Source organism: Coregonus clupeaformis, unplaced genomic scaffold (genome assembly GCF_020615455.1).
Source record: "Coregonus clupeaformis isolate EN_2021a unplaced genomic scaffold, ASM2061545v1 scaf0760, whole genome shotgun sequence".
NCBI classification, from domain to species: Eukaryota; Metazoa; Chordata; class Actinopteri; order Salmoniformes; family Salmonidae; genus Coregonus; species Coregonus clupeaformis.
Window position 1 is genome coordinate 34,638 of NW_025534215.1, and position 21,909 is coordinate 56,546.

Genomic DNA, 21,909 nt, shown 5'->3' on the forward strand with positions numbered 1-21,909 from the left:
ACAGAACAGGGGTCAGAGAATAATCCAGACTGAGGGTTATTTTGTGTGACTGTCACCAAGGAAAAGTGACTCACTGGACTGCCAGCCACATGTGACAGGACATCAGTTTGTTAGATCAGGGGGGACATCCAGGGAACATAGGAGTGAGTCTCGTCTCTTTTTTTCTGTCTTTCTTCACAGCTCCATGCTTCGGGGTTCATGGATGGAGACATTTGGAGAAGGACGTGACACGCCTTACAGACAAACACACACACGTGCACACACACATTTGTATGCAAAATGTATGCACACACACATTCACTCACACACAAAGACAAACTCAAAGGAGGATATAGGAGATACAGACACCCACTGTCATCACGTACAGACATCGGACAAGTACACAGAGACAGTACAGTCAGATGGATCCTTTTGTGCTTTAACATTATGGTGTGCCAGTTTGCATCAGAGAGACAACCACCATAATAAAAAATATATAGCAGGTGACTTACCCAAGTTGTCCTCGTCATTTGGGTACTTGTGTAGTAAATCAGGGATGCAGAGGAGGGTAAACACATGCTAACGCTGTTAACGCACCTTGGTGAATACTGTTTTCACACCTATTAGCGCTAAATTAGTGATAGCACTGTTAGCACTATTAGGGCTGTTAGTACTGTTAGCATTGTTAGTGCTGTTAGTACTGTTAGCATTGTTAGTGCTGTTAGTACTGTTAGCATTGTTAGCGCTGTTAGTACTGTTAGCATTGTTAGCGTTGTTAGCATTGTTAGCGCTGTTTGTATTGTTAGCACAGTTAATGCTAGAACTGAGTCATAAGTAAATGCATACGTGGAGGTGTCTGAAAGTTGACGTGGCGAAAGAAGTGGGTGGATCAACACAAGTGGGTTTATGGAAAGCAAATCAGCTAATTGGGCAGATTTGTTGGCTCTAGAAACCGCTTTTGCGTGGCTGATTGGGCGCACGAAGAGTGTATAAGCCAGTGCGAATGACTAGTGCACCGTTGTTGTTGTATGGAGGTGTCTTGCTTCCCACGGGCAGCTGTATCAGCTGTGTAGCCAGCAGTAGCTAACATGGCCATTTTTTGCCCTCCCATTATTTTATTTCAAGTAGGATAGCAGCACACAATAAATAACTAATATTGCTAACTATCTAGATGTCACCTTGATACGGCTCCACTCAATAGGGAGGGCATGAACGGCAACAACACCGGGACACAGTGTTCTTCGCTTCCACTTACTAAGCACCTTTGTCCCGCAACGGCTTGGGAAGTAGCTACCTAGTGTAGCCAACATCAGGGTGACAGTCACAGTAAGCACACACATACAACGCATACAAGCAACAGTACTTTTAATAAAAAAATAAACAATTGTCAGTTTTATTAACTGAAAATATACAATTATTTGTAACAGTGAAATACAATTTGGACTCATCTTCTGGCTTCAAAACAGAAGTCCAAACACTCGAGGTACGGTAGTTGCATGGTAAGAAACGAAAAACAACACCGTCAGTCAAAACAGTCTAACCAATAACAGAGCGCTGATGTTACACCCATCGCTGTTGATCCACCCACTTTATTTGCCACGGCCACTTTCAGAGACACACCAAGTATGCAGTTACCCATACTCGCAAGAACTGTTAAAGCAGTTAGCATTAGCGTTGCTAGACGCCAGTCATCTCAACCGGGCGTTCAGTGCAGTTACCCACCTTTTCAACTACATCCCTAGTAGAAATCACCTGGTGACTACAACGTTCAGAACAAGACCTTGCTGGGCAATGGGCCCAAAGGTGCTTACAGACTGTTCCAGTATTGTAGTTACAGTGCAGGTAAGAGGTTCTACACTATTAATGTGTAAATTTGAATGACTGAAATGCAAGTGACTTCACAATATAGAGGGCTAAGGTAAAATTTCTTAGCACTTTCACGTTAAACACTTCAATGAGGGACATTTTCAGAAATTGATTTACTTAGAAAAAAGCTAAATTGGGATAATTACCTATAATATTATTTGTATTATAATTAATATTATTATTGTTATTATTATTATTTCATCATTATCATTATTGCATGTTTTATCACTATTATTACTTTGTTACTTTATTATTTATTTATTATCATTCATTGATTATCATTTAATAATTGCGATAAAGGGTGTGTGTGTGTGTGTCAGTCACTGGGGGGGCCTCTGGAGGGGCTCCTTGCTGCGTGAGGGTGTGCCAGTACTCGACTTTCTTGCCGATGTGTTTGAGACACTCAAACCAATGTTTCAGCCTCACTCCCTTAGCATTTATGCCCAGTTCAACTCCACCTGAGAGAGAGGGAGGGAGAAGGTGGAAGGGAGAGAGACAGAGAGAGAGAGAGAGAGAGAGAGAGAAAGAGAAAGAGAGGGAGAGGTAAGAGGAAGAAGGAGAGAAGAGAATGAAAAATGAAATCTTTAAGTCAGGTGAGTCCACGAGAAAACATATTTTACATGAACAACCTAGCTACCAACAGACAGACAAACAGACACGAGACAGACCCACAGAGAAACACGCAGGGAGACACACGGGAGACACATAGACAGACCCACAGGGACACACAGGGAGACACACAGACAGACCCACAGGGACACACAGACAGAACACACAGACAGACCCACAGGGACACACAGGGAGACACACAGACCCACAGGGACACACAGACAGACCCACAGGGACACACAGGGAGACACACAGACCCACAGGGACACACAGACAGACCCACAGGGAGACACACAGACCCACAGGGACACATAGACCCACAGGGATACACAGACAGAACCACAGGGACACACAGGGAGACACACAGACCCACAGGGACACACAGACAGACCCACAGGGAGACACACAGACCCACAGGGACACACAGACAGACCCACAGGGACACACAGGGAGACACACAGACAGACTCACAGAAACACACAGGGAGACACACAGACAGACCCACAGGGACACACAGGGAGACACACAGATAGACCCTCTCTCTCTCTCTGTCTCTGAAACACAGACAGACCCACAGAGACACACAGACAGACCTATAGGTCTGTAAGTCGCTCTGGATAAGAGCATCTGCTAAATGACTAAAATGTAAATGTAAATGTTCACACAGGGAGACACACAGACCCACAGGGACACACAGACAGACCCACAGGGACACACAGACAGACCCACAGGGACACACAGACAGACCCACAGGGACACACAGGGAGAGAGAGAACAGCAAGAAAAAGGGGAGAGATTAAGAAAGGGGGGAATTGAGAGGGATAAATAGCGATAAATTGACAGATAGGAAAAGGAGAGAGAGAGATGAAGAGAGAGAGACAGAGTCATCACTGGGGAGGGGGGGGTCATCAGACAGATAGCGGTTTTCCTGGCTGTGATTGCACAGTTGACGGAGCATGAAGTTTTAAAACACAGTATTTAACAGACGCCGGCTTTCACAACGCCTGAAACACGCTCATTAGCTCATCTGTGGCCCCACTAAGCCTTGGCATTAAACTTCCCTTCATATACAGTGAGAGGTGTGGGGGAGGTTAATACTGTCTCTTACATAACTCACACACATCCCACTGGGCACAGACGTCAATTCAACATCTATTCCATGTTGGTTCAATGTAATTTCATTGAAATGATGTGGAAGCAACGTTGATTCAATCAGTGTGTACCCAGTGGGATGTGTGTAATTGTATGTGCGCAAACAAACCTTGCGCCCGCTTAGCGCCCAAGTCTCAGAGAGAAGTGTGTTTGGATAGTCTTCTCACGTACCTTCCCAATGACCCCTTCTCATTCTTGCCACCCCCCAAACACACACACACACACACAGTCGTACACACACACCTGACCTGTTTGCCGAGTTTGTCTAGGCCTCTCACGTACCCCGCTAATGACCCCCAACCCCCCCCCCCACACACACACACACACACACAAACAGATCGATACCGTGTTCCCTGAGCCCGGAGGGGTGTGGGTGACAAACGGCGGGCGACAGTGTGACGCGGCGTGGGACAAGAGAAAGAGGGATGAGAGAGAAACACTGATGGATGGGATGAGATGGTTGAGGGAGGGAGGACCAGGCGGGGCCATCCCACTCCCATCTCTTTCCTCCTCTTTATTCCTCCCCTTCTCCTCCTTCCTCGACACCTCTGTCTTTGTGCAAAATGAGAGGTCCAGTCCGCCCATCAATTGCTCCCACAAATCAGAGGGGACACTGCACTCTCTCTCCGTCTCTCCTCCTATCTCTCTTCCTCCATAATTACTCTTTTCCTTTCATTTTCTGTCCCTTATCTTCTTCCTCCATCATTCTTCCTGACCTTTACAGAGAGTATTTGACACCACATTTTTCTCCCTCTGCTCTATCCATCTTATCCCTTTTTCCCTCTCAGTCACTCCCCCCTTTCTCTTCCCCCACTTCCTCCCCCTCTCGCCTGTCTCTCCCAGTATCACAGTCATTTTCCACAGTGCTAACAGATCTAGGCCGTCGTGTATGTTGGCCATTACACCATAACAATAATGATAACAGTCATGGGGGAGGTTAGCCGGAACAGTGTGTTAGAGCGATGGCCTTTTCCCCCTACTCTTCTGGCGCAGGTAATAACTCACAAACGTTATGGCCCCAGCGTGAGAGAGAGAGAAAGAGAAATAGAGAGAGAGAGAAAAAAAAGCATGGAGAGAGAGGGATGGAGGGAGAGAGAGATAACATGAGGGGGGTGTGAGGAGAGAGAGGGATAGAGAGAGGGCAGGAGGGGAGAGATTGAGTGTGTGCGTGTGTGTGTGTGTGCGTGCGTGCATCTGTGTGAAAGAGAGAGTGGGCATGAGATAAATAGAAAGTCTGAGTTGAGAGAAAGATAGATAGATAGATAGATAGATAGATAGATAGAGAGAGAGAGAGAGAGAGAGAGAGAGAGAGAGAGAGAGAGAGAGAGAGAGAGAGAGAGAGAGAGAGAGAGAGAGAGAGAGAGAGAGAGAGAGAGAGAGAGAGAGAGAGAGAGAGAGAGAGAGAGAGAGAGAGAGAGAGAGAGAGAGAGAGCGTTGTGCCAGTAACCGAAAGGTCGCTGGTTCTAATCCCCGAGCCAACTAGGTGAAAAAAATCTGTCGATGTGCCCTTGAGCAAGGCACTTAACACTACCCCCTACCCTACTGAAATGAAAATGAGGAGAGAGAGAGAGAGAGAGAGAGCGAGAGAGAGAGAGGGCACTAGGGAGACAGTCGGAAAGAGAGAGAGACTCAGCCTGTTACAGGGAGCCTCCAGACGGGAGTAAAACACTTTGATCTCAAGGCCTTCCAGATCCCTACAATCCATTCTCCCCCAGCTGCCTCCCCACCGGTTCTCCCTCACTCCTGCCTCCTGTGATATACAGTACAAGCCGGGCCACGTCAGAGCCGTTTAGTGCCTCACAAAGCAGTGGGAATCCGACGTGTCACCCTGTTGAGGGATTGAGTACTCCTTTCTGTCGCTCTCGCTTCATTTCATCCCCCTCTTCAGTTCTTCCATCCTTTCACTAATTCTTCTTCTCCTCTCTCCCCCCCTCTCTTTACCTATGACGTCATTGCTCATCACACTGTGGCCCGCGTTGCTCTCCTCCTCGCACCCACATATTCTATTACATTTTTCTTTAGCTATATTTCTCGCTTTCTCTACCTCTCTCCTCCTTTCACTCACTCCCCCTTTCTCTTACCTATGAAGTCGTTGCTCATCCCCAGATCGTAGTCCCATACGGAGATCTCCAGGGTTTTCTTCGCCAGCTGGTCGTGTGGAACTTCATACACAAACTCCTGTAAGGAACAGAGGTAGCGAGAGAGAAAGATATTCATGTATTCACACTTAGCGGAAAGTTATTCAGATTATGTTTAACATTGAATGTGAAACATGTATTGACTTAAATTCATGTTGATGGTAGGGTACGTAGTAATGCAGTCTTGAAGGAGATGGAAAATGTTTTCAAATTATGGCACATACTGTATACAGTACTCTGCATTTGGAATACAATTATGGAATTACACTACCGGTCAAAAGATTTAGGACACCTACTCATTCAAGGGTTTTTCTTTATATTTACAATTTTCTACATTGTAGAATAATAGTGAAGACATCAAAACCATGGTCGAATTGCTGCAAAGAAACCACTACTAAAGGACACCAATAAGAAGAAGAGACTTGCTTGGGCAAAGAAACACGAGCAATGGACATTAGACCGGTGGAAATTTGTCCTTTGGTCTGGAGTCCACAAATTGGAGAATGTTGGTTCCAAACGCCATGTCTTTGTGAGACTGCGGTGTGGGTGAGCGGATGATCTCTGCATGTGTATTTCCCAACGTAAAGCATGGAGGAGGAGGTGTTTTGGTGTGGGGGTGCTTTGCTGGTGATTTATTTAGAATTCAAGGAACACTTAACCAGCATGTCTACCACAGCATTCTGCAGCGATACGCCATCCCATCTGGTTTGGGCTTAGTGGGACTATCATTTGTTTTTCAACAGAACAATGACCCAACACACCTCCAGGCTGTGTAAGGGCTATTTTACCAAGAAGGAGAGCGATGGAGATGACCTGGCCTCCACAATCCCCCGACCTCAACCCAATTGAGATGGTTTGGGATGAGTCGTACCGCAGAGTGAAGGAAAAGCAGCCAACAAGTGCTCAGCATATGGGGGAACCCTTCAATACTGTTGGAAAAGCATTCCAGGTGAAGCTGGTTGAGAGAATGCAAGAGTGTGCAAAGCTGTCATCAAGGCAATGGGGGATTTGATGAATCTCAAATATAAAATATAATTTTGATTTGTAACAGTTTTTTGTTTACTACATGATTCCATAGTGTTATTTCATCGCTTTGATGTCTTTCTATTATTTACAATGTGGAAATAGTAAAAATAAGAAAAACCTGAACGAGTAGGAGTTTAAAACCTTTGACCAGTAAATGCATGGGACATAATGTATTCACAAATCATAAGAAGGAGGGATAGCTTCATCCTTCCAAGGGGATAATTCAAAAACAACATTAGTATAATATATTATATATTTTGCACATCTAGTTGCCAAATGTGAGTAGAGAAATGGGTTGCGAAATAAAGGTAGGATTTAATTTGATCACACTTTTGTTGTTGAGAATGTTCCTGCACTGCAGGAAATGCAAACTTGTAGGGTATTTGAGTTTTAAAAAGGAAATTTGTGAATTCCACTTTGAAATTTCAGACTTGATTTGGCCCTAACGAAAAATTTATCAACCCCTACAAAAAGTTATTAATTATAATCCATAATAATTCAAATTTTTGTTGCTACAGGATAATTTTCCTGCTGTAGCAAACTGCTCAAATTAAGATCCTACATGGATGTGATTGGGAGAATGGAGAATAGTTTATGGAAGGTTGGCAGGTATTGGTTTATGTATTAGGGAGAGTATTGTGGTGCTCAGAGCGGTGGAAGTACCTCATTAAACTCGGGATTGAGAGTTTTTTTCACTGTGGTTTTGTACTTGGACTTTTTCCCCATATCAGGCTGCAGCACACTGCAGAGAGGGGGAGAAAAGAGCGAGGGAGATATAGAGAGAAAGGGAAGGAGGGGATGAGAGAGGAAAGAGAATGAGGCATAGGGAGAGAGAGTTAGAGGGCAAGGGAGAGCACAGAGGAGAAAGAGAGCAAGGAAAGCAGATGGAGAGGGAGAGGAAGAGAGAAATACGAAGGGAGAGGAGGAGAATGAGAAAAAGAGGAAATCTTAATTAGACAGTTGACATGACGACTGAAAATGTTTTTATATTCTGATACAGGTTTTTTATTATTTGGAAACATAAAGCAAATTATCTTCCATTTTTTCGCCTGCATGACATTAAACCTCAGGAACGAGGGAGGAAAATAGAACAAAGAGAGACACAGCGTGTGAAAATTGAAAGCGTGAGAGAAAAAAAAATAGAAAGAAATTCAGAGACGAAAACTTTCATTTCATTTTTTGGGGAAAGGGCGAGAGAAATCGGTGATGAGAGAGTCAGAGACTCAAAAGCTCAAGCCAAGAGCGGGACAGACGGCTTCCCAGAAGGCCATTGGTTTTTATTGGAGGAGTCATCAGCATAAATTCAGGCGGAGAAGTCAAGATGTTCTAGCGGGGGAGAGATATCTCACTCCCCAACGCCACCCACCTTCAGCCCAACGTGAATAACACGTACTCGCTGACAAGCTAACAGATGTGCTGCTAGGGTTGGGGTTTGTACACAACAACAAGACAGGAGGGAGGGAGAGAGGGATGAGAGCGAGAAAGAAAGAGGCAGTATGAGAGAGTTTTCAACCAACCCAGTGAAAGAAATAAACAAATTGTGTTTGTTTGAGAAGAGGGAGAGAGGGATGTTTAGAGAAAGAAAGAGATAGAAAGATGAAAGAGGACTGGCCTCCCTCAGAGCCTGGTTCCTCTCTAGGTTTCTTCCTAGGTTCCTGCCTTTTTCTGGTGAGTTTTTCATAGCCACCGTGCTTTCGACATCTGCATTGCTTGCTCTTTGAGGTTTTAGGCTGCTGATGTAAAAGGGCTATATAAAACAAATTTGAATTTGATTGATTGATTTGAGATAGAGAAAGAGAGTCATCAACCAACCCAGTGAAAGAGAGAAAGAAATTGGGTTAGAGAAAATACAAGCTAGGAGAAAAATCAAGACAGAGAGAGGGATGAAGGGAAAGAGACAAAAGAGTGAAAGAATGAGAAAAACAGCCAATTTCACACAGAGAATGAAGATAGAGAAACAGAGTGACAGTTGGATAGCGGGGAGAGGGAAGACCGAGGAGAGAGAGGAGCAAAACAAACCGCCCAGTTTAGAGGCTCACACATCCACACAGCACAGGCTAAAATGACAGTTTGCTCACTCAGCACCAGAGGAACAGACTGCATTCCAAATAGCACCCTAATCCCAACAGAGCCCTATGTGCCATGGTCGAAAGTAGTGCACTATGTAGGGAATAGGCTGCCATTTGGGATGTAAAGAAACTGACATCCTTGTTTCAAATATATAATGTATTTTCATGGCGTCTGGTTTGAAGCAATTATGAAATGCTCTAATATCTTAGTTCATCTGTATTAACGGAGTGAGGAAAACAGAGGAAAGGCAAGTAGGCAACACACCAGCACTACTGGAGAGGTTTATATTGGTCTTTAAAATGTTGATGGAACGTTGCTCTAATATTTCAGTTGATCTGTATCCGAGAAGAGAGGAAAACAGAGGAATTTAAAAGAAAGGCAGGCAACCCACCTAGAGCAACTGACCAAGAGATCAATATTGGTCTTCAAGACATTGATGGAACAGCCTCTTAGTCGTTCGAAACAGGGCCGAGGGGGTTGTGTGGGTGATTGTGATTTTGATATATGGTTAACTGAATTGTAAAGGCCAGTAGTAGGCGGCTCAAACCATAGGAGCCAATCATATCTTGGAAAGGAAAAGGCCCCCTGGACATTTGCAATGAGAAGTTTTTCTGCACAGAATTAAGTACAACATAATCTATACACCTCTATGGTTATTATAAGAGTGCCTGAGTCAGGAATCTCCAAGTCCAAGATCTCCAGCCATACAATCTTGGATGAGCTACTGGGTGTGCAGGCTTTTGTTCCGGCCCAGCATTTTTTTTTTCAAACAGCCAATGACGATCATACTCTTGTTTGAATAACCTGTGTAGTTGCTACTGCTACTGACAGTATTGACAGCATTGATATTTACATTTACATTTAAGTCATTTAGCAGACGCTCTTATCCAGAGCGACTTACAGTTAGTGAGTGCATTCATTCTTTTTATACTGGCCCCCTGTGGGAATCGAACCCACAACCCTGGCGTTGCAAACGCCATGCTCTACTGAGCTACATGTTTGATTGACACGACTAGTGCGACATTTCCCTGCGAGGGTATATAGGTGCCTCCAACATTTTTCCTACTCAAGGCTCTGATGAAGGTGATTCATGCCGAAATGTAAGCCTATTGGTTGTTTCTCCCATCAATAAATCTATTAGATTTACCCAGCAACAGAGTGCTGCTCTTTATTCTTTATTCTCCCGGATAGTCACCAGTTGAAGTATCCTGGGGTAAGGAATGTTTTTTGGAGTCAACATTGATTGTTTGAAACTGACATCCTTGTTTCACACAGCTCTGCCCCGCCTGCCTCGTTTCTTTTTTGGTCTCGTTGAAGGCCCTAGACATTTGTAATGAGAAGGTTATTAAGAGTCTGACTCAGGGACTCTGAGAACCCGCCTTTGTCTTGCTCTTGGCTCCAGCTTTTGACTCGCTCATCGATGATTAGCATTTCTTGTTTTTGTCTCACTCCTCCTATCCCTCCCAAAAAATTAAATCAAAGTTATGGCTCTGAAATAGTGTCATCATTGACCATTTGTCGAATGCTCTGTCTCTCGTTCTTCTCTTTCCTCACATTAGAGTGTTAGTGCTGGGTTGGAGCAAAAGCTTGCACACCAATTAGCTTTCCAGGACCAGAGTTGGAGACCCGCAGCCATAAGTTGTACTGCATCCCAAATGGCACCCTATTCTCTATAAAGTTTACCCTATGGACCCTGGTCAAAAGTAGTTCACTAAATAGGGAATAGGGTGCCATTTGGGTTGTAACCAATGTGTAAGTTCATATGACCCCAAACTTGAACCTTGCTTTATCTCTTAACACATTTTCTGCAGGGGTATGTGAAACTGCAGACAGCACACAAATCAGCTTCCATCTTAGTGTACTGTAGGCTATATCTGTATGTGTTGATATCACATGCACACAGGCACGCGCACACACAAAGATGCACACACACACACATACATGCACGTGCCCCTGCCTCTACACTCCAGCCAACTACTGCTGTGCAGGTGTGTCACACTGACCGAAGCAATGCATTCTGGGATGCCAGGGGCATAGCGGATCTTAGCTTCTTGCTTCAATAAAAGTAGGTTTCAGCGATACACACACTGAGACAGAGTGAGAGAGAGAGAGTGGCATCCACACGCACCGCAGTTACTCTCCTACAGACAGTGAGAATAAGTCTGACAGGTGACAATCACACACAGGTCGCATCCCAAATGGCACCCTATTCCCTAAAGCACTACTTTTGTTTTCAAGCCCTATGGGCCCTGGTGAAAAAATAGCACACTAAATAGGGAATAGGGTGTAATTTGGGACACATCCTGGGCCCATAGGGCTCTGGGCAAAAGTAATGCACTATTTAAGGAATAGGGTGCCATTTGGGATGCATATCTTGAGCTGTGTTTCATAGCATCAATTCTGCTTAGTCACTGATCACTGACTCACTGAGCAGACTGACTGATCTATAAATCACCTTTGCCTCCTAAATACCTACTCTAACTGTAATTTGTAGATCAGTCAGTAGATCTAGATTGATACTCTCAATCACGGCCAAGGAGTCAGGGTCACAGTTTGCAAGCAAGTGCAGGGGCAGCACTTATAACTGTAAAAGTTACAGAGTGCCATGAGTGGAAAATGAGGACTCACAATTTTATGATGATGAAACGTCAATGCTTTTAACCTAAATAAACATTATTTTTTACTTTAAGAGTGAGAGCTGCACCTTTTTCCCCTCATGTAAAACTTACATTTCAGCAGCACCTCTACTCAGTTTTGAGCACTGTGTACAGACTTAGGTTATAGAGTATGCCTTTAAACCATCATCACAAACAGTACAGGCAAATAGTTACTATCTTTGAGGAACTACAATAGAACACAGACAGGCATCACAGAACTCGCCAAAACAGGATCAACAGGACTCAATACTCAATACAACAGCAGCCGCCGTGGCAACACTCCACTGCTTGATACTACCGACCAGCTTGACTGAACACACTTCAAACAAACACACAGAACAACTCCCCACTGTACGAGAAGAGAGAAGGTGTCTCGAATGCAGCTCAGACATAATAGGCCACTAACTACACAGCAGGTGGTGAATTTCAAAGAGATTTGAGACTGAAAGAAGCGAAAGTGTTTCAAACGCAGCTCAGACATAGGCTACTAAACAACAGGCAGTGTATGCCAAGGAAATAAAAAGAGAGTTGTGGCTGTACAAGAAGAGAGAGCGAGAGGGTCGAACGCAGCTCAGATATAGACCTTGCTCCTGAATAACAGGCAAGGCATCTCAAAGACAGAAATGATGAGAAACTATAAGAGAAAAAGAGACTTGAAGGCAACTCAGACAGAAGCCTACTTAATCACATTGAGTGGATGTCGTGGACAAATCATTTGATTTGTAACAGTAAAACAACAGAGTGCCTTGAACGTTAACTCAGATACTAAACAACAGACACTGCACGTCAAAGACAGCAAAAGATGAGAAACTCTCAAATAAGAGAGTGCCTAAAATACGATTTGTGACTGTAAAAAAAGAGAGCTCCTTGAACGCAGCTCTGACATACTAAACAACAGATACTGCAAGTCAAAGATTTTTAAAAAGAGATTAAAGATGGAGAAAAAATGTAAAAGCGGGGAAAATGAGAGAAAAACTGAGACAATCTCTCGGCTCCAGGACTCTATCGCGCCATACATCAAAATAGAGGCAGATAAGACACCCAGCTCTGGCTCTAAAGAACAGGAACAAATCAATGAACAGCAAAAAGTGGAGAAAAACAAAATAAGGAAAAAAAGAAAGAAAACCATCTCTTTTTGTCTGCTTACTGCTTCTCTGCTTCGGTTTCTTTATCTGATTCTAGTCTGGACTGGAAGAAGTTCGCTTCACAGATCAGTAATCTCAATGGGGAGGTTGGTTGAGTAGTATGCGTTTCAGGGAGTCATGAATGAGAATGAGAGTATATGTAGTCAGTGATGGACCTCTTTTTGCCCCATTGACTAACATCTTCTCTCCATCCTTTGGTGTTTAGATTGAGTTCCTACTTCCTACATATTTTCTAAATCTCAATAGGGATGGGGGGAGGAGTGTATATGAGGGAGTCATGAATGAGAATGAGGATATGTGTAGTCATTAATAAACCAATTTTCCTCTCACTAGCATCTTCTCTCCATCCTTACGCCCACTGACTTCCGAGATACAGTCACATTCCATAAGCTCAATCTCTCATATTGATTGGTGATGCATTAAACATCTCTCTGTGTGTGTGTGTGTCTCTCTCTCTCTCTCTCTCTCTCTCTCTACCTCTCTCTACCTCTCTTTACCTCTCTCTACCTCTCTCTACCTCTCTCTACCTCTCTCTACCTCTCTCTACCTTTGAATGCTTGGCTCTGAAAAGCCAACTGACATTTACTCCTGAGGTGCTGACCTGTTGCACCCATGGCCATGTACTTTTATAATCTCCACCCGGCACTATATTTCTTCCTAGGTTCCTGCCTTTCTAGGGAGTTTCCTAGCCACTGTGCTTCTATATCTGCATTGCTTGCTGTTTGGGGTTTTAGGCTGGGTTTCTGTATAAGCACTTTGTGACATCTGCTGATGTAAAAAATTAATATATTTGATTGATTATACATTTATTATTATTTGTACCGTTGTCCAATCTCATCTTGGATTGTACACTTGATCTTATACACTTGATCCCTGAATATGGGAATTCACAACAATCTTTACATTCAAGTCCCACCCTTCCTCACCACAGTTTACAAACAAGTGCAGGGGGAACCCAGAGCCCTATACTACGAATCAGAGCCCTATACTACGAATCAGAGCCCTATACTACGAATCAGAGCCCTATACTATGAATCAGAGCCCTATACTACGAATCAGAGCCCTATACTATGAATCAGAGCCCTATACACGAATCAGAGGGTATACTACGAATCAGAGGGGCATATTACGAATCAGAGGGGCATACTACGAAGCAAGCTAGAACTACTCAGGGTTTTCTAAAGCTAGCCAGCTTCAGTTAGCTTCACATTCCAGCTCAGGCTTAATCCATACTACGACGGTGGATATTGCTAGTTTGCCTTGCTGCTAACTCTAGCAGGCTTCTAACTGCACGTGGATAGTCGAACGCCAAACTCTTCATTGAGACAATGCTGAAACATCAATCCATGGGCGAGTCAGTGCCACATTTTCATTTGTGCCAAAATCATCTTGCAAATTCAGCAGGCTATGGTGTCAAATAGGCTTTTAGAAGTGCTGTCTTTATTTGATTACTGATCATGAATGCCATCTTGGTGTGTTTTGGGGTGCTTATCAATGCACAAGCACCTTTTCCCTCCTCCTATCGATAAAATAATTGTATTAAGTCCTACAAAAATTTTACTGTGGGTGAAGTTTTAAATGCATTCTGTTATTGCTAAATATGTAACGTGATAGGTATTTTAACATTAACCTTTTTTAACACACCCAAAAACAATTTATTAAAATATTTAATCAGTCATCTTCCTCAAATGAAGGGGATGATGACGCAACCTTTGCGAGAGGGAGGGAATCTGATTTCATTAGTGCTCAACTCGCAGCAAAGACACTTTATAAAATCCTGAGTAGATCATAGTATACCACTCTGTTTCAATCAAAAGCTACAGATTATGCCTGTAAAGCACCATCTCAACACAATCAACACTACAAGCTAATAGCAAGTTGGTTATTTTTTGTGAAACCATGTAGGCGTAGAAACGGAATCTATTGACTGTTGGGGATTTTCATATTCAGGTGTGAAGTGTATGAATAATGATGATCTGTTTACACCAAGAATGTGTCCCAAATGACATCCTATTCTCTTGTTAGTGTACTACCTTTGACCAGGGCCCATAGGAAATATGGTGCCATTTGGGACTCTGGCTCAGCCTGAATGCTCTGTCAAGACATGATGCCTACAGTATATGTACAGTACAGGTTGTCATATGAATAACAATGAACCTCCTAGCTTACATAAAGCCAGCACAGTGATTCCCAATGTGCTCCTAGGAAACCTTTCACAACTGCACATTTTGGTTCCAGCCCAGAACTAGCACACCCAGCACACCCGATTCAACTAATCACAGGCTTGACGAGTAGCTGATTAGTTGAATCAGGTGTACTATTTTCCCAAACTGGAAGAGAAAATATGCAGTCCAAGGGGTATTGTAGGACCAGATTGGGAAACATTGACTATTGGCAGTGTAGACTCTAGAGAGTAATAGCAGTTGATTATTGATTTATGTTACATGTATTTATTTATGCCAGTCAGTCTCCCTATGAATTTGTATGGAGCATAAGTAAGGTTTCAATGTGTCATGATTCATGAATCATGCACTAAAACAAGGTTGTGGTAGAGACTGTCAATGTGACATGTGTAGTCATTCCACATAGATATAACCAGCATCAGTGTGCTAGCTTAGCATACAGCGCTGCCTCCCTGAACTTGCCTCTGACTGGGCTTGAACCAGGGTCCTCTACCTCACCAACACACCTGACAACATACAAACCAGTTGAGCTATAGAAAAGGATCCAAATTCATAGCACCATTGGCGAGATTTCAAGCTAGCTGTGGAGTAAGCTTTCCTACTCCCTTCATCTAATAATGTCGAGAGCCTTTTCTTTTTAAGGGGGTAGATCAGTTTTATTATTGCAGATAGATTGTGGCTTCCATCAATGTAATTGTCTGCATCATTTCCAATCCCCCATATATATATATTTTTGTAAATTTATAAAATATATATATATATATATTTTTAATATATATTTTCCTTTATTATGTTCTCCTAACCCTACCACCCCTCCCCTAATTGGAGTAAACTAATTGACAACAACACCTAGTCTTCTACTTCCAGCTTATACATACTATATATATTTTACGGACACAGTATATTTTACAATAGTTATCTTTTGTTTGTTTTTAGTCGCATCCTTCAGCTACCCTCAATCCCTCCCATCTAACTCTGAAGACCATCTTGTTTTGATTTCTATTTGCCATATATTTTTCAACTGTGCTGTTTCACAAAAGTTCTGAACCTATATACATTTTACGGACCCAGTATATTTTACATTAATTATCTTGTTATTTTTGTCCGACCCTTCAGCTCCACTCAAGCCCTCCCATCTATCTCTGAACACCATCCAATTTAATTACTATTTGCCATATATTTGTCAACTGTGCTGTGATGTTTCACAAATGTTCTGAACCTTTCTTTTCTCATAGTTTCTAAAGATGATAAATGAAAGACAAATTTTTTTGCTAAGAGTACTATATTATTGATCGATTGACTACGACTTTTCAAATCACCCAGCAGTGCTATCTGCAGAGTTAGCTCTAGGTAAATGTTGCAATTCTTCAGCCATTCCTGAACCTGCAACCAAAAACAAGCTACATATTGACAGAACCAAAACAAATAATCTAATGATTTTGTCTCTTCGCAGCAAAATCTGCAGAGCTGGGATGGTTGTATCCCCCATATATATAACATTCTATTGGTTTCAAGAATTGTGTATAATAATTAAAATGGAAAAACTCTACGTTTTGAATCAAGCGTTGTTTTATGTATCAGTTCATAAACCATGCGCCATGGAAACGGTACAACGAGAATCTCTTCCCAACTATTTTGCAATCTATATGGCACAGCTGTACATTTTTGGTCCTTAAATGAAACTGGTATATTTTTTTATTTATCACAATTCTCTTTAACAAATGTTAGTCTTTAATGCAGGGCTGACAGACAAGTTCCTTACTTTCTCCTCCTTCCACTTGCCTCTTCCATTTATGTGGTAATGCTAGAGAGCCTTTGTTGATGCCCTATATGTGCCAGCCAGCACAACAGGGATGACTGCTGACTGGCATCTAGCAACAGGACACCACAGGACATACTAATGTATAACAACCAGTAATGTGAAACGACAAGGGACAACAACAACAACCTCTCCTTCACTCCCTCCATTCGTTCCTCCATTTGTTCCATCCATCATCACATAATCATTCCGTCCTTTGTGTGTGTGTGCGTCAAGACTTACATCTTGACGAAGGGGTCAGAGTACCCATTGGAGTCCATGGCAGCGAGGTGGGCACAGCGTACGATGCCAACCAGTAGACAGCTCTTTTCTGGACTGTAGCACAGCGACACCAGGATACGACCACGCTGGGGGAGGGGGGACACAATTAGCCGTGACACCACTACAAATTTAAACTAAACTTTATTGATAGTCAACGAACTGATTGTTCATAGATTAAAGCCAATACATATAAAGCAGACAATTAAAAACATACTACAAATAGGGTCATTTAAAATTGAAGGAACAAAAAATATATAAAATGAATTAAAATAATAAGATTAATTTAATTGCATGTTGGGAAATCAGTGACAGGACTGTCAATAACACTGAGATTAGTACTACTACTATCATAGTGCCACCACTGTTATTACTACTACTACTACTATGGTACTAGTAGTACCACAACTAATGTTACTACTCCTGCTACTACTTTATCTACAGTATATGACAATCTCTACTATTTATGGTAATCTTCTTACCTCTTCCTCAGCCACAGGTGTTCCTTGCTCCACGGTTTCTTTGTTGATGTCTTTGTTCTGAGTGGGAGAAGGGAGGTTGAATTCAATACACAGTTTGTAAATCAATAGAGCCCTTTGACGAACTGACGCATTCACACGCACACCCACAGACGCACACACTCTCTCTCCTTGTTTCTCTCTCTCACACACACACGCATATACTCACACGCATGCACACACACACACACACACACACACACACATATACCTGTGTGATTCTCTCCAGACCCATTTTGAATCTCTTGCTCTCGCCTTCGCTCAGTTTCTTCAAGGCAACCCGGACCTCTCCGATAAACTCGTTACGACCGAGTCTGTCCATGTCGCACACACAAAGCCTACACACAGACAGGCATGCCACACACACACACACACACACACACACACACACACACACACACACACACACACACACACACACACACACACACACACACACACACACACACACACACACACACACACACACACACACACACACACACACACACACACACACACACACAGAAAGTGAGAAACAGACACATATCCTCTCAAGAGCTAGCAGTGGGGAGTATGCTCATTTGATCTATCTGCAAACTCTGGGCACTCAAAGAAGAATAAGCCCCACTGATCTACACGTAACTCCCAAAATAATGGAAACACTTGAGTAAATGAGGTATACAAAGTATATTAAAAGCAGGTGCTTCCACACGTGTGGTTCCTGAGTTAATTAAGCAATTAACATCCCAGCATGCTTAAGCTCATGTATAAACATGCTGGACAGGCCATTATTTTGGCTACCATGGCTATGCCCCATCCACATAACAGGAGTGGTCATTGAATGGTTTAATGAGCATGAAAACGATATAAACTATATGCCATGATCATGTGACCAGATCTCAACTCAAAACTTATGGGAGATTCTGGAGCGTCACCTGAGACAAAATTTTCCTCCACCATAAAAAAAAATGGTGTTGCATCCCTCCAATAGAGTTCCAGACACTTTTAGAATCTATGGCAAGGTACGTTGAAGCTGTTCTGGCTCGTGGTGGCCCAATGCCCTATTAAGACACTTTATGTTGGTGTTTCCTTCATTTTGGCAGTAACCTGTAGCTATACTCTGTGCTGTACATGTCTGCCTGTGCACGCTGTGCTGTACATGTTGGTCTGTCTGCCTGCCTGCCTGCCTGTCTGTACGTCTGTCTGTCCGCTTTGTCTGTCTGTCTGTCTGTCTGTCTGTCTGTCTGTCTGTCTGTCTGTCTGTCTGTCTGTCTGTCTGTCTGCCTGCCTGCCTGCCTGCCTGTCTGTCCTCTATGACTGCAGACAGACAGACAGACATACATGTCTCTGTGTGTTGCAGAACAGCTCTGCTCGGAACCTCAGTGTGAAGTGTGAAGAGAGGAGTTGAATAAGCCTACATTTTGCAAATCTTGTGTTGAAGAAATATGGTCTGCAAAAAACAAAATTGAGAGTACATGTGCCTCTATAGTGCACTTGAGACGTTTTAAGAACTGAGAATGGCCTTGAGTTTGTCTCATGTCACTATGACAACTGCGGTATTCTAGTAATTTTACACGGCTGGTCGTGTTTACTCTTTCAACTACTACTACTCTACCCTCCTGCTCTCAGATGTTCTCTCACCTTCCTGCATATCCCTCTGGGCTGTAGCCTAGGTAATTGTTCTCTCTCTCTCTCTCTCTCTCTCTCTCTCTCTCTCTCTCTCTCTCGCTCTCTCTCTCTCTCTCTGTATTTTCCTTCCTTTTTAGACCACATAATAAAATACTTCAAATGGTCTCTCTCTCTCTCTCTCTCTCTCTCTCTCTCTCTCTCTCTCTCTCTCTCTCTCTCTCTCTCTCTCTCTCTCTCTCTCTCTCTCTCTCTCTCCCTCCCTCCCTCCCTCCCTCCCTCCCTCCCTCCCTCCCTCCCTCCCTCCCTGTGACAGTGGTTCCTGTTGGTTCCAGCATGTTAGTCATACCTGCCGTGTGTATGTATGTGTGTGTGTGTGTGTCAGGACCAGAAGGCTCTTCATGATACTCTCACAATTTCACCCCAACCGTGTTCTCTGCATCTTAATCAGTGTGAGGCATGCACTACGTCCCAAATGGCACCCTACTACCAATATAATGCATAGGGCTCTGGTCAAATGTAGTGCACTATATAGGGAATAGGGTGCCATTTGGGATGCTGACATACTGCAGGGTTGCAGTAACATGCATATTTTCCAATTCTTATATAACGGATCAGTAACCATGTTATGTGTCATTCTATATTACATGATGGTGAGATGTCTGCATTGCACCTCAGCAGTCATGAAGAAGTGATAGAGAGATAGACAGATAGAGATATACACTGAGTATACCAAACATTAGTAACATTAGTAACCTTCCTAATATTGACTTGGACCCTCCCACCCCCTTTTGCCCTCAGAACAGCCTCAATTCATCGGGGCATGGACTCTACAAGATGTCGAAAGCGTTCCACAGGGATGCTGGCCCATGTTGACTCCAATGCTTCCCACAGTTGTGTCAAGTTAGTTGGATGTCCTTTGGGTGGTGGGACATTCTTGATACACACGGGAAACTGTTGAGCGTGAAAAACCCAGCAGCGTTGCAGTTCTTGACACAAACTTGACACAAACCGGTGCGCCTGGCACCTGCTACCATACCCCGTTCAACAGCACTTAAATATTTTGTCTTACCCATTCATCCTCATGTCTCAATTGGCTCAAGGCTTAAATGTCCATGTCTCCTCCCCTTCATCTACACTGATTGAAGTGGATTTAACAAGTGACATCAATACGGGATCATAGCTTTCACCTCGATTCACCTGGTCAGTATATGACATGGAAAGAGCTATGTTTTGTATACTCAGTGTAGAGAGATACAGTAGGACCTCAGTGATAGGAACATGTCGGATGGAGGTTTAAACTGAAATGTCTAACTTTGAAAGTCACTGTGCATCAAACCGATATTGAAAATATTTATTGCGCAGTTAGTGTTTTCTAATCATTTAGCCTGATATTATAAATAGCTTGTAAGCAACTTTTACGTTTGTCTGCAGCAAACAGAAGTTCCTTTTTATTCATAATTTAATATGTGTCCTGGACTGGTTTGATTTATCCTGTTCAGTTGACTGGTCGGTCCATAACTCTGAGGTTTGTATCTTTGAGGTTCTACTGTTGAGAGATGGAAAAATTGATTTCTGCCATCAGACTGGCACTCTGTCGGTCTTGCCTGGGCTATGACAAGGTGTTGACGGTAGCCATGGTTTTGTCACACCGAGCCAACATACCTTTCCTACACCGCTATGGAGCTCTCCATTGACTGACAGTAGGATGCTCCAGGGTCAAGTTTCCCCTGGGTATAGATCTAGGATAAACTTCACCTCGCCCAATCCTAACCTTAACCATTAGTTAGGAGAATGCTAAACTTTTTTATCGTTAATGTCTCCCCTTTGTCAAACATTTATTTATTGCAGCCAAGAAATATGATATAAGAGGAGGACATTTACAGCACTGTTTTTCAATATTTTTGTACCTCAGAGGCAGTTACAATTGCCAAGATCCACCACTGCAGTCTACGAACAAGTACATGGGCAGCAAGTTTGGAAGAATTGAAGTTACAGCTAATGCCTTGCGCCTGAAGTTATAAAACACAATACAAGTCCTTGCTGGATGCTAAATGCACATTAGCATGATCATTCCCTCTGCTCCCTATGCTACACTACAATTCCCTATCCCCATCCACTCTATGCTACACTACAATTCCCTATTCACATCCACTGCCTATGCTACGCTACAATTCCCTATTCACATCCACTGCCTATGCTACGCTAATTCCCATTTCCCAGTCATTGTCCCCAAGTGTACAGCCTGCTGTTCAGCCATTAGCTCTGGTTCCCCCGGCTGCCCCCATGGGGAAAGGCTGTGTCTTGGCTGTGCCTCTATGCTTGGCAGTGCACCATGCTGGGGGAAGAGTTTTGAGTAGCCCCCCCTCCTGATCTACCCTGCTGGGACTAATGGTGCTGGTCTCACGGACGGGCCAAGCCAGGGGGGAAGCAGCACATCAGGGTGCCCACAGACTGTGACTCACGCCCTCTCCTAACTCCTTCGGTCTGCTCTCCCTCTTTCTTTCTCTCTCACTCCATCACTAGTCTTTCTCTATCTAACCCCAGTCTTTCTCTCCATAGGCTCTCTTCAACCCATCTCTCTTCCTTTCCCTCTGCCCCTTTCTCTTTCCATCTCTCTCTCTCTCCCCTCAACTTTTTCTCTCTTTCTTGGTTCGCCCTGCATCCACTCCCCCACTCTCTATCTCTTTCTATCTCACTCTCTCTCCTTCTCGTCTGAAAATGTTCCCCCTCTCCCAAGCACTCCGCCACTTTCTCTTCGCCTGTTCCCTCTCTTTCTCCACCTCTATCCCCTCTTTCTTGGAACCCCAATTCTCTCTTCTATCCTCTTCTCCCTTTCCTTTCCCCTGTCTGTCCTCATCTATCCATCTCTTTCTTGGCA

At 43.4% G+C, this 21,909-nt stretch overlaps 1 protein-coding gene across 1 annotated transcript in view; it reads right to left on the bottom strand.

The window, feature by feature from the left end:
* The window catches only part of doc2d (double C2-like domains, delta), a 64,477-nt gene that overhangs the window by 1,890 nt on the left and 40,678 nt on the right, over positions 1 to 21,909 (bottom strand). The window contains exons 6-11 of the mRNA XM_045216631.1: positions 17,632 to 17,758; positions 17,385 to 17,441; positions 16,867 to 16,991; positions 7,434 to 7,512; positions 5,688 to 5,784; positions 2,170 to 2,303 (exon numbers count right to left, since the gene is read on the bottom strand). Of these exons, the coding sequence (XP_045072566.1) occupies positions 2,170 to 2,303; positions 5,688 to 5,784; positions 7,434 to 7,512; positions 16,867 to 16,991; positions 17,385 to 17,441; positions 17,632 to 17,758 (619 nt within the window). The remainder of the gene's footprint in view (positions 1 to 2,169; positions 2,304 to 5,687; positions 5,785 to 7,433; positions 7,513 to 16,866; positions 16,992 to 17,384; positions 17,442 to 17,631; positions 17,759 to 21,909) is intronic.